This window comes from Hippoglossus stenolepis, chromosome 5 (assembly GCF_022539355.2).
Source record: "Hippoglossus stenolepis isolate QCI-W04-F060 chromosome 5, HSTE1.2, whole genome shotgun sequence".
NCBI lineage: Eukaryota > Metazoa > Chordata > Actinopteri > Pleuronectiformes > Pleuronectidae > Hippoglossus > Hippoglossus stenolepis.
The window spans coordinates 28,038,286-28,053,853 of NC_061487.1; the positions used below are offsets into that span (position 1 = coordinate 28,038,286).

General features: G+C 46.1%; 2 protein-coding genes across 2 annotated transcripts in view; one reads left to right on the forward strand and one right to left on the reverse strand.

The window, feature by feature from the left end:
* Positions 1-11,733, forward strand: part of LOC118109640 (leucine-rich repeat neuronal protein 3) — a 14,238-nt gene extending 2,505 nt beyond the window's left edge. Inside the window, exon 2 of the mRNA XM_035156922.2 lies at positions 8,660-11,733. Within this exon, the coding sequence (XP_035012813.1) occupies positions 9,024-11,135 (2,112 nt within the window). The 5' untranslated portion in view covers positions 8,660-9,023 and the 3' untranslated portion in view covers positions 11,136-11,733. The remainder of the gene's footprint in view (positions 1-8,659) is intronic.
* Positions 1-15,568, reverse strand: part of immp2l (inner mitochondrial membrane peptidase subunit 2) — a 78,556-nt gene that overhangs the window by 12,989 nt on the left and 49,999 nt on the right. The gene's annotated exons all lie outside the window — the stretch shown is intronic.

Sequence of the window (15,568 nt, forward strand, 5' to 3'; positions counted from 1 at the left end):
AGTGTGTGTGTGTTGGACAGAACGAGAAACAGTGTGTGTTGGACAGAACCAGAGACAGTGTGTGTGTTGGACAGAACCAGAGACAGTGTGTGTTGGACAGAACCAGAGACAGTGTGTGTTGGACAGAACCAGAGACAGTGTGTGTTGGACAGAACCAGAGACAGTGTGTGTTGGACAGAACCAGAGACAGTGTGTGTTGGACAGAACCAGAGACAGTGTGTGTTGGACAGAACCAGAGACAGTGTGTGTTGGACAGAACCAGAGACAGTGTGTGTTGGACAGAACCAGAGAGAGTGTGTTTGGAAAGAACCAGAGACAGTGTGTGTTTGGACAGAACCGAGACAGTGTTGTTTGACAGAACCAGAGACAGTGTGTGTGGAGAAGCAGAGACAGTGTGTGTTGGACAGAACCAGAGACAGTGTGTGTTGGACAGAACCAGAGACAGTGTGTGTTGGACAGAACCAGAGAGTGTGTGTTGGACAGAACCAGAGACAGTGTGTGTTGGACAGAACCAGAGACAGTGTGTGTGTTGGACAAACAGAGACAGTGTGTGTGACAGAACCAGAGACAGTGTGTGTTGGAAGACCAGAGACAGTGTGTGTTGACAGAACCAGAGACAGTGTGTTGGACAGAACCAGAGACGAGTGTGTGTTGGACAGAACCAGAGACAGTGTGTGTTGGACAGAACCAGAGACAGTGTGTGTGTGTTGGACAGAAACAGAGACAGTGTGTGTGTGTTGGACAGAACCAGAACAGTGTGTGTTTGGACAGAACCAGAGACAGTGTGTTTGGACAGAACCAGAGACAGTGTGTGTTGGACAGAACGAGAGACAGTGTGTGTTGGACAGAACCAGAGACAGTGTGTGTTGGACAGAACCAGAGACAGTGTGTGTGTTGGACAGAACCAGAGACAGTGTGTGTTGGACAGAACCAGAGACAGTGTGTGTTGGAAGAACCAGAGACAGTGTGTGTGTTGGACAGAACCAGAGACAGTGTGTTTGACAGAACCAGAGACAGTGTGTGACAGAACGAGACAGTGTGTGTTGGACAGAACCAGAGACAGTGTGTGTTGGACAGAACCAGAGACAGTGTGTGTTGGACAGAACCAGAGACAGTGTGTGTTGGACAGAACCAGAGACAGTGTGTTTGGACAGAACCAGAGACAGTTGTTGACAGACAGAGACAGTGTGTGTTGGACAGAACCAGAGACAGTGTGTGTTGGACAGAACCAGAGACAGTGTGTGTGTTGGGACGTCGGGGACAGATTTAACTGGACTGTTGAGACACTGAAACAAACAGAGAAACAGAAAGTTTCATTGCTGGTGTTGAGACTAAACCTAATGAGGTGGATTTGTTTCCTTACAGAGATCATTACCACCGCTGAACTTTCCATCGATCAGCTGCAGCCACTCTTTGTATTTCTGTTTCCTCCCTGATTCTGCTTCTGCTTCGGGGACAAAGGGTTCGTTGTGAAACTGTTGTAACTGAAAACCTCCAGAACTGCAGCTTTAATCTGATTCTCCTGAGTCCAGGTCTTCAAATGTCTGGTTTCAGTTCCACGAGCAGCTCAGAGTCATTAAAGCTCGTCTGTCTAATCCTCACATCCATGTTGCTTTTTCCTTTCTCCTGCTCCATCTCTGCTCACCACAGCAACAAATCCCAAGTTCTTATCTGATGATTTCACACTTTGTAATTTACGTCCAGTTCCAGTGTCAGTGTGAGATGCAGTGAGTCCGACGTGGTGCACGGGGGATGTGAGGGTCTGAGAGCATCGTTAATCATTAACACAGACTGTAAATAAAACCTAGACTCTGGGTCCAGAAAGTGAAGCCGATGAGAAAGTGAAGCCGATGAGAAAGTGAATCCTGTCTTCTGTGTGGTGACCACCAGGGGGCGACTCTACTGGTGGTTTCTATAGAAGTCTATAGAAAGTGACTTCTTCTCACTTTATAACGTCAGTAAACATGAAGGAGTTTCTGTCTCAGTCTCTAGTTTCAAGTCTTCTTCACACAGCTGATGTTCTTTTAGTGAATTATTTTACGTTTCTAAACCACAGACGCAAAACTGAAGAAAAGCCCCAAAAGGAATATTTGTAAAATAATATGATGAAAAAGAGATAAACGTGAAGGACGCTGACTCAGACGAGGAGATCAGAGAGCTGTTCGTGATGGTTCATGTCGGAAAACAGAGAACTCCCGGCCAAATAGGGATTCAAACCAATAACCCTCTTTTTAGGGTTAGTGTTATCCACTGTACCACCGTGCCACTCACAATACATTCATAATTTGTTAAGTTTTTAAGGTCTTGACCTTCTATGTAAAATGCCTTGAGACAATTAGAGTAAGACTTTGAACTGAACTGAGTCCAACATCCATGATTTAAATTCTTCTAACCGTTCTGACCTTGCACCAAATGACCGGTTGATTCTCGATGTTTGAGTCTGAGGCCGAGTTTCACGGAGTCAGAGCTGAAAACCATCTGAACTCCACCCATACACCAGCAGGCAGAGGTCAACCTGTGTGTGTGTGTGTGTGTGTGTGTGTGTGTGTGTGTGTGTGTGTGTGTGTGTGTGTGTGTGTGTGTGTGTGTGTGTGTGAGGGTAATTAACAGGAGACGGGCCACTGATTAAAAAGAGAAGTGTGACTCGTGGGAGTGGAGGCTAAGTGCTAACTGTGTAGCTGGAGATGCTAACAAGGAGAGGTGTGTTAGGAGGGGGAGCAGGGGAGGAGAGAGGAGAGAGGAGAGAGGAGGAGGAGGGAGGAGGGAGGAGAGAGAGGAGAGAGGAGGGAGAGGAGGAGGCAGGAGAGTGGAGGGAGGAGGCAGGAGAGAGGAGAGAGGGAGAGAGAGGAGGAGGAGGGAGGAGGGAGGAGGCAGGAAGGAGAGTGGAGAGGAGGAGGAGAGAGGAGAGGAGAGGAGGGAGGGAGAGAGGGAGGAGGAGGGAGGCGGGAGGGAGGAGAGAGGAGAGAGGAGGGAGGAGGGAGGAGAGGAGAGAGGAGAGAGGGAGGAGAGGAGGGAGGAGGGAGAGAGGAGAGGGAGAGAGGGAGGAGAGAGGAGGCAGAGGAGAGAGAGAGGGAGAGAGAGGAGAGGAGAGAGAGGCAGGAGGGAGGAGAGAGGGAGGAGAGAGAGAGGGAGGGGAGAGGAGAGAGGAGAGAGGAGGCAGGAGGGGAGAGGAGGAGGAGAGAGGAGAGAGGAGAGAGGAGGGAGGAGAGAGGAGAGAGGAGGGAGGGAGGAGAGAGAGGGAGAGGAGAGGAGGAGGGAGGAGAGGGAGAGAGAGGAGGGAGAGAGGAGAGAGGTCTAATGGAGCGTTCTCCAAAATGACGTTAGCTGATGTGGTGTCAAACACATCAGCACACAGGCTCCTCCCCCAGGTCTGTTGATTGGTCTTCATGTCCCTTCAATGGAGCTGTCTCAGGTAAAAGCAAAGGTACCAGTGTGATTGACAGCTGGTACATTAAAAAAAAGGTTTAGTTTGTCCAGTCTGGGCTACTGTAGAAAAACATGGCTGCCTCCGTAGAGAGGACCCGCTCCTGATGTAAATATAAAGTATGTGAATATAAAGTATATAAATATAAAGAGCCCATTCTAAATGAAAGAAAACAACAATTCGTACAATTTAGATGAAACACAGTAGTGAAAACATCACATTATTATATATTCATATATAGAATATATAATAGATCTTCTCACCTGAATCGTTCTCACGAGGCTGTGGAGCCTCGACGCAGGTTCCAGCTCCACTGAGACGGATTCAGGCTCAATGTGAAACAATCACTTCACTGAAATCATTTGTAAAAACAGTAGAAACTCTCACATGCACACAGTAACCTCCAGTTTGACCTGCTCTCTCTCTCTCACACACACACACACACACACACACACACACACACACACACACAGTCAGCAGAATGTCTAATGGACTGGAAATGTAATTTGTCGTCTCCTGACAACAGCATTTAGTGTCTGAAACCAGCAGACAAATCTTTACAAAGATACACACACACACACACACACACACACACACACACACACACACACACACACACACAGTATGTGCTACTTGTAAGAATGAGTCCAGATTGGATCCAGTCCCGTGACGAGCTAATTATCCAGTTTATTAAAACATGAGCTGCGTTTACGTGTTCGGAGGAAAGTGACGTGAACAATCAAACGTTTGACCTCATCATTAAATCCATCCAGCTTCCATTTCCTCTTGGTTTTCTACAATCTGACCTGTGCTTGTTTCAGAAGGAACCACAACTGTCACGTTTATAAAGTACTAATTTCTCCAAATAGGGGGCGCTGCAGAAAGAGCTGGATATTTCATGCAGTGCTGGAGGAGAAAGTGTTTCCAGAGGTTTGTTCACAGCTGTTTGTACGATGAAGATCTCAAACCAGGAGGCTCAATGTTTTTGAATCTTGATATTTTCAGCACACACGACATTTCAGGCCCTTGAAGAAAATCTGGATTTGAATATTTTTCTCATTTCCCTTCATTTTCTTTTCCTGCCTGACAACAGAAACTAATTTGGACAAATGGAGGATCCAGAGTCTCAGCTGCTGCAGACTCTTCAGTGTGATGCAGATAAAACAGACAGACTCTTACATCTTGTCTGGAGCAGCTCTGATAACACTTCAGAAATAAATTGGATTGAAGTTGAGATGTCCTTGAGAGGTTAAAAGCACATGAGCTCACTTCATGTTTCTTTTTTGATGTGCAAAGGAGAAATCCAGCTCTCTGTCGCCCTCAGGGAGCTGAGGGGTCAGAGCTGCAAGCGTAAAGCTGCGAGGCGCTTGATGTTGCTCAAAGGCACTTTGTCCGGCAGGTCGAGGGGTTCAAGGACGGCAGCACGGTGTGTGGACTCAAAGTCTGATGGAAGAAAGTCTGCAGCTAATCAGCATTAGAAAGAATCTGATGGCCAAGCAGCGGCCGCCTGCAGGGGGAGAGCGATGAACTGTGAGTCTGCACAGAGGGAAAGGTCGGATACATCAGAGCCGCCAACACCAGTGTTAATTACAGACAAACTTAAGAGTCTGCAGCACAGACAGAGTTTAGTCTGAGGCACATTCAGATGGTTATTTATCTTCTTTACGGGCTAAATGTTTAGATGCTTTCACAGCGAACTTCAATCGATAAAAACGTCAGGTCTGGTTTATGTATTCCAGTCGTCCTCAGTCGTGGGTTCACTGGTCACAGAGGATTCCTGATGACTGGCTTCACCTCTATGGACGTTAGGGATGGTGCAGCACCCCCTACTGGCAAAGAGGCTGTTACTGCAAGCCGAAAAAGTTTACTCAGCAAATCAATAACATTTTTAATTTAATTACATTTTCGAGGGAAACATTTTGAGAGCAGCATAACTGTAGATGTAACATCCACCTATTATTATATTTTGTAATAGCTGATTATTTTTAGAACGTTTAGTGTGTTTTTGTACTAACGCAGAACGTGACAATGACGTTAGCCTGCGTGACTTCTGAGCAAGAATCAACCCGTGATTCCAGTTCTCTGTCATAACATCTTGGGAATCATTACCTTTTTGAAATATCAGCCGATCAGAATACTTCTTATAGATTCAGTATTTTTGTGTCATCCTTCAGACAAACAAACCCAGATGAAGAAAACCTACGCTGGAGGAAACGCTTCATCATCCCAGAGGTGGAACAGTGTTTTAAAATAAAATCCTGAGAACTGGTCAGTTCACCTGACGTCGGCTGTGGTCGTCACAGGCTGCGTCTCGCTGTGTGTATTAGTGAGCTCTGAATAAAACATGGAGGAGTGGGACGGCTTTATAAGACGTTTGCCATATTAGGACGTCAGTGCCCCCAACAGCTCCGACCTTCAGTATGAGAAACCAGAAATATTTCACATTTGGGTTTCATTCCACTCACAGGATGTCAATACTCAGCATTTAAAGAAGTGGCCAGGCTGGCAGTCCTGTTACACAGAGCTGCTCGTATAATGCATCACTAAATACTTGTATCCACTGCAGGAGGTTCTTTCCTTCTCTGAACTGAAACCTCTCAAGTGCAGCGTCGACAGAGTGCGAGCAGGAAAAGCTGATTCTGCCAAAGCCAGATCGAGCAGAGAGCCGCTCTTCTTCAGGCAGAGGAACAAACGCAGAGGCTTCGCTCTCTGACCCGAGAGGTGACGACGTGTTCCTGAGGTTCAGCTCTGTGGGACGCAGGTCGAGCAGAGCTCAGTGATCCTGATGTTTGTTCAGAAGAGTGAAGCAAGAGAGAGCAGATCAGACACGTGACGTCAGGGTTCCATATGATGAACGACTGATGAACAGGAAGTGGAACAGCACACTCTCCTTGTGAGACAGTTATTAACCGGGTCCGAACCAAAGTGACACAGTTAGCTCTTTCTGTGATTGTCCTGCCCGTACCACTGTCGCCTAGCAACAGAGCTGCAATTGGACATATTTTAATGACATTGGGTTTTTTGACATGTGTATAGCTAACTGTTCGGTTGAGCTGAAGCCGGATGCTGAAGCATCAGACGTCTCTTTGCTTGCCTGCGTCTCTACATCTTTGAAAAGTGGTTGTTCACCGAAGCCGGGAAGGATCGACCCGGTGGAACCTCCGTTTCTTTGGGATGGACGGAGGCGTCTGCTGGAGCATTTGAAACAAGACAGTGCAGCCGCTAAAGGATCCAGCGGCTGAACTGAGACACAGATATTGACTTCAAATAAAACTTAAACAGGCGGAGTTAAATAGTCTTTAAACTATATTAATGCACGGATACAGAAGAAATGACCTTCAGAGTGAAACCTTTTACTTTTATACTTTGAGTACGCTATCGTCCCTCCTGCTGCTCTGCATGTGAATCAATGCTGCCGACCATGTCACATTTGTCTCTGCAGTCTAAAAGCAGACGCTGTTATCCTGAAACCCAGATAAACATCTCATTTACATAAAAATGGCTTTGCAGTTTAAAAAAAGAACAAACACATTTTAAAACCTGAAAACTGTTGGAGGAATCGGCCCATTCAGCACATTTCTTTCCTGATGTACTGTACCGATAGCATTAAGTCTATATTCAGTCTGATCTCATCTCCATTTGACGTAGCTGTGTGTGCACGAAGGGGAAATAAAGGAAGTCATCCCAGTGTTAAGTAATAAGAGGGGAATGAGTGTGTGAGCGTCGTGGAAGTAAACAGGACAAATTAAATTAGAACAACGCAGCGTCTCCTGAGAGCAAACTCTCCAACCAAAAGAGAAAACATCCATTAAACGCACAATTTAACATTCAAACCATGCTCGCTTCATTAGCATATAAGTTGTCGTTGTTGTTACCTAAATACTGTACGTAAATGTGTTGTTTCCATCTCTGTACAGCAGCATTACCATAATAGTCTGACGGGAGAAGCTTCCTGCTCCGTCTGGGCGATGGAGACGAAGCCTGCAGGGGTTTCAATGAGTTGCATAAGAGTGAACGGATGAAAGAGATGGAACATTTAAAAGGATCGTCTGGTGGTGGTGTGTATTTTTCATACTGTCAACAGATCTCATAAAGACAGTCAAGTCATTCTCACAGTGTGTGTGTGTGTGTGTGTATAAGCCCGACAGATCTTATTCCAGCCGCTCCATCTTTCTCCAGTCTATTAAAAGCCCATCAGTGAGCGATAGAGCAGAACTGTAACACATGAACATGGTCACTACAGTTTGTTTTGAGTCAATTTCCCATTGGACATCCTCCAGCCAGAAATAACAAAAGCACTACATGGATGAATCTGCAGCTGTGCAACGAATCCACCACGATGACTGAATACATGAGCTGTTTTCACATATGAAGAAGGCAGCAGGAGATCGTCCGGGTCAGACTCGTTCACAAACCTGTTCACGCAGACTTCCATAAACAAGCTAATGTATTCATGAAGTGTCAAAGCTCGTCCTCATCAGCAGCCGGTTGCTCCAGCTTCATTTAATGTCGTACACTCAGCTGTGGCTTTTGCACTCAAGGTCGCAAATTAATCAAAACATCAATATGTACAGTGGACATGGGCAGAGCCCACGGTAGACCTGTCATCTGCACCAACAACGTTGATTCAGCGACACATGAATTATGCAAAAAGCAGCCGAGCCGTCGCTGCACAAGAATTTCGGCGAGCTCGCTCGACAGATATTTTTGGTAGATCCAAAGTGGCCTTGAGCTTGAGTGCATCAGCCGAGGAAACCTGTCTGTTGTTTTTGTGCGGGTGATTTGATGAGTGTGCTCAGGTGCATTATTAACAACAGACAGAGCGGTTCAGGGGGCGGAGCAGCGACGTTAATTACAACACCGGGGAAGAAATTGGGACTTGCAACGTTTTGCCTCTTGAATCAATAAACTTTTGAGCATCATCTCAGAGCTCCAGCTTTTCTAGGACACCTATTTGTGCTTTGACTGAAACAGCAATGAAAAACAATGTGCTTGTTTGCCAGGGTTCTCTCTCACTGCATCCATATAAACTCAAAAGCACCATTTCAAAACTGTCAAATAATATATATAAGGTCAAGTTAATCATAACTTATAATTCAGATGGTGCAAGGAAACCAATAAAATCAAATGAGGCTGAAAAGCCTTAATAGGTCTCAATATTTCTAAATGTCAATATAGCTTCATATCTCAACAGCACCATGTTACATCGGCCTTTTTTCTCTCCTGTGTCCCCAGATGGAAAATGACTCCAGTGTCAGCGACGGAGGATAATAATGATGGAAGACAGAGTGATTCGTCCCCAGCCGGAGCCACAACATTCCTCCACCGCCCCTCTGCAGCGCAGCCCTGTTCCCTGAAGGATACATCGACCTTGACATATCACAGCGTGCATGACAACCTGGCACAGACCAAACTGAAAGGTTGCCTCTCTCTTCCAAGAGCTGGAAGACAACAGGGCCGAGGCTTTGGGGACCAGGCGTCAGCACAAATCCACTCTGTCTTGCTGCAGTGACAAATGAGCTTTTATCTGTAAAGTAAACTGTGCTAACAGCTGACTCCATAAGGGCCAATTACTGGCTGAAGGGAATACTGGGCCAAGATGAAGGAGACAGCAGTTGTAGCTTGTTTGCTGGCTGAACTGTCTTTGGCTGCTTTTGTTTTGGCCTCTGAGGGGGCCGCTCATTGCCCTGCGTTGTGTCGATGTGAGATACGACCCTGGTTCTCACCCAGCTCCGTTTATACAGAGGCTGCCACCGTGGACTGTAATGACCTGGGTCTGTCAGCACTGCCGGAGAGACTCCCCTCAGACACACAGGTTCTGCTGCTACAGACAAACAACATTGTTAATGTTCAGAAAACTTTGGATTACTTGGCCAACATCACAGAAATCGACTTGTCTCAGAATAACATCTCCTCGGTGAGCGATGTTTGTCTGGGGTTTCTCCCCCAGCTGCTGTCACTCCACATGGAGGAGAACTGGATTCAGGAGCTTTCTGACAGCTGCCTCGTTTCTCTGCCAAACCTCCAGGAGTTCTACATCAACCACAACCTCATTTTCTCCATTAGCCCCGGAGCCTTCCACGGGCTGCGCAGGCTGCTGAGGCTCCATCTTAACTCCAATCGACTGACAAGTATCAACAGCCAGTGGTTCCAGCAACTTCCCAACTTGGAGATATTGATGCTGGGAGAAAACCCCATTCTTCAGCTGTCAGATATGAACTTTAAACCTCTGGCAAACCTCAGAAGCCTCGTGCTTGCCAGGATGAATTTGACCGAAATCCCTGACAATACTTTAGTTGGTCTTGACAACCTGGAAAGCATCTCGTTTTTCGACAACCTGCTAAGTCGAGTTCCCCGAGCAGCGCTGACGAAAGTCCAAAACCTCAAGTTTCTGGATTTGAATAAAAACCCCATTGAGAGGATCAAGAAAGGTGACTTCATGGACATGATGCATCTCAAAGAGCTTGGCATCAACAGCATGCCTGAGCTCATATCCATCGACAGTTTTGCCCTGAACAACCTGCCTGAGCTGACTAAAATTGAGGCTACCAACAATCCCAGGTTATCCTACATCCACCCGAAAGCTTTCCACAAGCTCCCCAGGCTGGAGACACTGATGCTCAACAGCAACTCTCTGAGCGCGCTCCACTGCAGCACCGTGGAGTCGCTGCCCAACCTGCGAGAGGTCAGTCTGCACAGCAACCCCATCCGCTGTGACTGCATCATCCGCTGGGTCAACATGAACAGGACGGCTGTTCGCTTCATGGAACCAGACTCCTTGTTCTGCGTGGAGCCTCCCGAGTACCAAGGCCAGCACGTCAGACAGGTGCACTTCAGGGAGATGACAGAGATCTGCCTTCCTCTGATCTCACCTGGGAGCCTCCCAGGTCGGGTCGAGGTCGCTAAAGGGCGCTCGGTGTCGCTTCACTGCCGGGCGTATGGAGAACCAGAACCTGAGATCTACTGGGTGACGCCGTCAGGTGACCAGGTCTTGCATGGCAGTGTCTACGATAAGTACTACATGCATCCCGAGGGAACTTTGGACATCTACGATGCCTCAGAGCAGGAAGCCGGCTCATATACCTGCATTGCCCATAATCTGGTCGGGGCAGACCTTAAGTCTGTGTCGGTTGTGGTGGACGGATATATTGCCCTGTCTTCAACGCAACCATTACACGTATTAATCACATCTGTCCAGTCTCATACTGTGATGGTTTCCTGGGAAAGCACAGGTGCTTTGGTATCACAACTAAACTGGTCCATTGTATCCGAGGACAGCAGCCTCTTGATGCCATTCACAGCCCGGCTTCCAGCTGGAGTCAAAGGGTACCACATCAAGCAGCTGAAGCCATCCACTCGCTACCAGGTCTGCGTAGAGGTCACGGCTGCACAGCCTGGAAACAGCAGGGACTGTGTTAATGTGACCACAAAGGAGGCAGCCGTCCTGAGGGAGACAACTAAGAACTGGGACAGTCTGGTGATGGCTTCCTGTGCCGTGCTCTTTATCGTGGTTGCCGTGGCTTGCTCTGTCATGTATACATCTCTGTACAGCCAAGTGTTTTACAGGAAACTGATAGCAGACCCGGCTGAAACGCTGCTGATCGCCAGCACTCCTTCCTCCTCCTCCTCTTCATCCTCCCTTCTGGAGTTTGGTCTGTATGGGGTGAAGGTGAGGGCAACTGTAATAGACTTACCGGACGACTCCATGTAAGAAGCGTCCTCGTCTGTAAAAGCTCTTTGGGATAATGTGAAGACAAAGAGTGACGGACACTGGACAAAGTGATTTATGTCTCCTCTTTTTATGACCTTCCCACTGGAACTCATAAACAAATTCGCATTCACATAACCGGCTAAAAGCAGAGACTATTTTGTATTGCAAACTTGTGTCATTATAACAAGCTTATTCAGGCAGATATCTTGACTATAATCTACATGGCTATCGGTCATTCACGCAGTGCAACAGAGTAAAGCACAGCACAGAACTATTCTGTCTTAAATACCTTGTGGAGACGGCTTGATGTCTGCAAAACCTTTTCTTTGCTGTGTTACATTAAACGGTGCCAAGTGAAGACAGTTTATAATGGCAGAAAAAAAACTTGTTAGTCTAGTGTACATTAAAACTGACTATAATGTAAACAGTTTTATGAACAAATACATTTTTCATTAAACCTGTGGGTGTCTTATAACTACAATCTTTTCGTGTTAAATTTGGACACTTAACGCACAAAAAAAACGTGTCTCTGGAAATATTTCTGTGGTCACAAAGACAAACTGTTGTCTATGAAATGAATATGGATGTGGCTCATAAATCCTGTTGTGTCTCTGTCTGAATCCTACAGCAGCAGGAGTGTGAGAGCGGCTGTGCACAAACACAATTACAGGGGCTGCCCTTCAAGGCAGACGCTCTAACACTGTTAGTGAAATGCAATGCAATCTCAAACAGCACGACCAGCGTGTGAGGTAGTTTGTGTGTGTGTACGCATGTGTGTAACTACCTTAATAGGTGTGTGTGTGTGCAAAGTGTGAGGACGTTGGCAAACCCATTGACTTTGAATTGCATTATATTCTCTTTCATTAAAAATCCAATATGGATTCCCAACAAAAGCCTCAGCGAGGTGATGAATCGGCGTCACGCGCAAACTGATGGGAGGCATTTATCAGCGGGACTCAGTCATAGATCAAGCGAGTTTCAGCGTCTCGGACAGGGCTTTTAGAGCGCGGCCATTTGTCACCGCCACAGGAGCTAAAATATGACCCATTAGAGGCAGGTAGTGAATAGGTCAGCAAGAACGCGCCGCGCAAGCCACCCCCTTCCCTGTGTGACCCTCAGCAAGGAACAGCTCAGCAAGTATTGGGCTCATTTGTTAAGGGCCTCACATTGAGCCGCGAGGGGGGAGGGGAGACAAATGGACCACGAAACCAGGACAAAGTAGTTTCCGTCCCGAACGACAGAGGACGATGGCGGCGGACGCCTCGAAGTGCTGATGTTACTGATGTGCTGGGCTCCTCTGTACAAGATAACGAGGCCCGGGTTCATTAGAGAGGTGAAGAGCAGTCTGGGTATTTAGGGGAGCAGCTGCAGGAGGTTTTATAAAAGAGATGACAGGTCACTTTGGAGGCTTTTCATCCATGTTTGCTTCCTCACCTGTGCTGCTGAGTTCAACTCGGGTTCATCCCTGTTGAGAGGAGCGAATAATGTCAACGTGTAATCCTCAGAAAAACTAAATAAAAGCAGGATTCTTTTTAACTGTCAAAAAAAAAAAAAGCCAATACACAACGAAGAGCAGACAAAAGCTCCTCCGACAGAGGAAGTGCTCAGTGGGGAAGGTGCACACTCGATGTGTCCACACAACATCCACAGCAGCTGACTAAATTAAATCCACAATCCTCAGTGAAAGACCAGGACTCAGATCTGCCTCTTCAGGACTCCACACAAACCAAAAAAAGCAAACACCAGCGCCCCCTTAAGGTTGCAAAGGTCACTTTACGCTGCACACCGCGGATACAACAGTGTGATTGGCAGCTAGTACCGTCCAATGGGAGCAGGTGGCAGGTGTAGGTGGGCGTGCAGTGTCCTGGAGATCCAAGTCCAGCTCCACCCCCCCCCCGCTCCTCCAGATGTGGTCACTTCTGGTTTCAAAAAACCAAGATGGCGCCGAGCTAAATGTCAAACTGCGGCTCCACCACAGCAGCTCACAAACCAACGGGTGACGTCACGATGGGCTGGTAGTTGGACAGTAGTTATTTCTGCTGTCACATTTTATTATTAATGTAAAATTAGTAATCTGAACCTTCCAGGACTTTGCTGCTGTTTCATCTGAAACTACAACTTATTCTTCTATGTTTAGTTTTTTCTGATAAATCTGTCGAAGCTGTGACTAATCCAACAAACTGCCAAATTAAAAAGTCATTAATTTTGCAGATACATATTTTCATGCAGGAAGTTGGTACCGTCCCCGCTGCACATCGTCATTCATCACAGAGCGACAGGCAGAGACGAGACGCGGCTCCACGGAACAGATGAAATTAATAAAGGTTGTTTGTGTTGAATCCCTGCGTCCCTCAGCGACAGCCAATCAGAGGTGGGCGTTGCTTGGCTGCTTGTTAATATTTAATACTAAGTTCTGAATGATGATGAAGAGTCTGAGATATGAAGAACACGCCACGTTTCCTCTGGTGGAAACTTACTCACCGATCATGTGTTATTACTGACTTTGTCTCACAGCTGATGTTTCTGGTCATCAAGCATCAAGCATCAATAATCAATAATCAATGTATTTTTTAAAAGCCTACAGTTAAAAACTCATCTTCATTGTGGGACATGTTTATATTTTTGATAATTTGCTTTTAGTCTTTCAGAACTGATTCAACTCATGATGCCAATATTTGTATTTCTCTAGGTATTCCTTCCTTCCTTTATTTCTTTGTTGCACTCTTTCCTCTCTTCCTTCCTTCCTTTTATTTTTTGCTCTTTCCTCTCTTCCTTCCTTCCTTTCCTTCTTCCTCATTTTCATTTCTTTGTTGCTCTTTCCTCTCTTCCTTCCTTCCTTTCCTTCTTCCTCATTTTCATTTCTTTGTTGCACTCTCTCCTCTCTTCCTTCCTTCCTTTCCTTTTCCTCATTTTCATTTCTTTGTTGCACTCTTCTCTCTTCCTTCCTTCCTTTCCTTCTTCCCTCATTTTCATTTCTTTGTTGCACTCTTCCCTCTCTTCCTTCCTTCCTTTCCTTCTTCCCCTCATTTTTCATTTCTTTGTTGCACTCTTTCCTCTCTTCCTTCCTTCCTTTCCTTCTTCCCCTCATTTTTCATTTCTTTGTTGCACTCTTTCCTCTCTTCCTTCCTTCCTTTCCTTCTTCCCCTCATATTTCATTTCTTTGTTGCACTCTTTCCTCTCTTCCTTCCTTCCTTTCCTTCTTCCCTCATTTTCATTTCTTTGTTGCACTCTTTCCTCTCTTCCTTCCTTCCTTCCTTCTTCCCTCATTTTCATTTCTTTGTTGCACTCTCTCCTCTCTTCCTTCCTTCCTTTCCTTCTTCCCTCATATTTCATTTCTTTGTTCACTCTCTCTCTTTCCTTCCTTCCTTCCTTCTTCCTCATTTCATTTCTTTGTTGCACTCTTTCCTCTCTTCTTCCCTCCCTCTTTCATTTCTTGTTCTCTCCTCTCTTCCTTCCTTCCTTCCTTCTCCTCATATTTCATTTCTTTGTTGCACTCTTTCCTCTCTCTTCCTTCCGCAGCCTTTCCTCATTTGTGGCCTTCTATATTTCATCCTTCCTCTTTATTCCTCTTCTTCTTATATTCTGCCTATTTCTGACCTTCCTCCAAATTTCCTAATTCCTTTACACCTTTCACCCCCTTTATTTACCTCTTTCCCTTGCCTTTCACCCTCTTTCCTGTTTCCTTCCTCCTTTCTTTTTCCCCCATTCTATTTTCCTCCTCACTTTCTTTATTCCTTTCCGTGTCTTCCTGTTCTTTTCATCCTCCGTTATCTAACTGATCCAAAACATGAAAATCACCATAACTGAGATAAAAGGTTTTCATAAAACATTGAAACTGTTCATTTCGTGACTCAGTGTCTTTTTAAATTCATGGTTTACGTGTCAGATGTTAGTTTTTCCAAAGCTTAATGATTTTACTCTGAAAAACCCTGCTCATTAATATTTCACAACGAGCAGGAAGTCGTCTGCGGCGACTTGGTTTCATGGAGACTGAACTCTTCATATAATAACATCATGTCTGGCTGAGTGAAGATGCACAATTTGAATCTTTGGAAACACTTTTCCATGCAGAGAGTTAAACTAAGCATCATGACAGTTTCCTGTCGGGAGGACTCACGTATGCAGACACTATTTTCTACGATCAGTTGTTGCCTTCGAGGTCGTGAATTAAAGATGGGACTCAATGGGCTCCTTGGAGCAGCAGGGCCCTGAGGTGTCGGACGAGCTTCACTCCTCCTCCGGCAGCGTGAGAAGACTCACCGCGGCTCGGCTGAAAACGCTGCCGTGTGTTTGAGGAATGAAACAAGAGGTGGTGTTCCAGCGGCTTTGTTCCAAGTCGACGTCGCCGCAGAGGAAGATCAGAAAGTCATCAAAGGGACGACAGATGATAAGAGACTCTACAGAGACGTGTTGGATTTACAATAAAACACAAA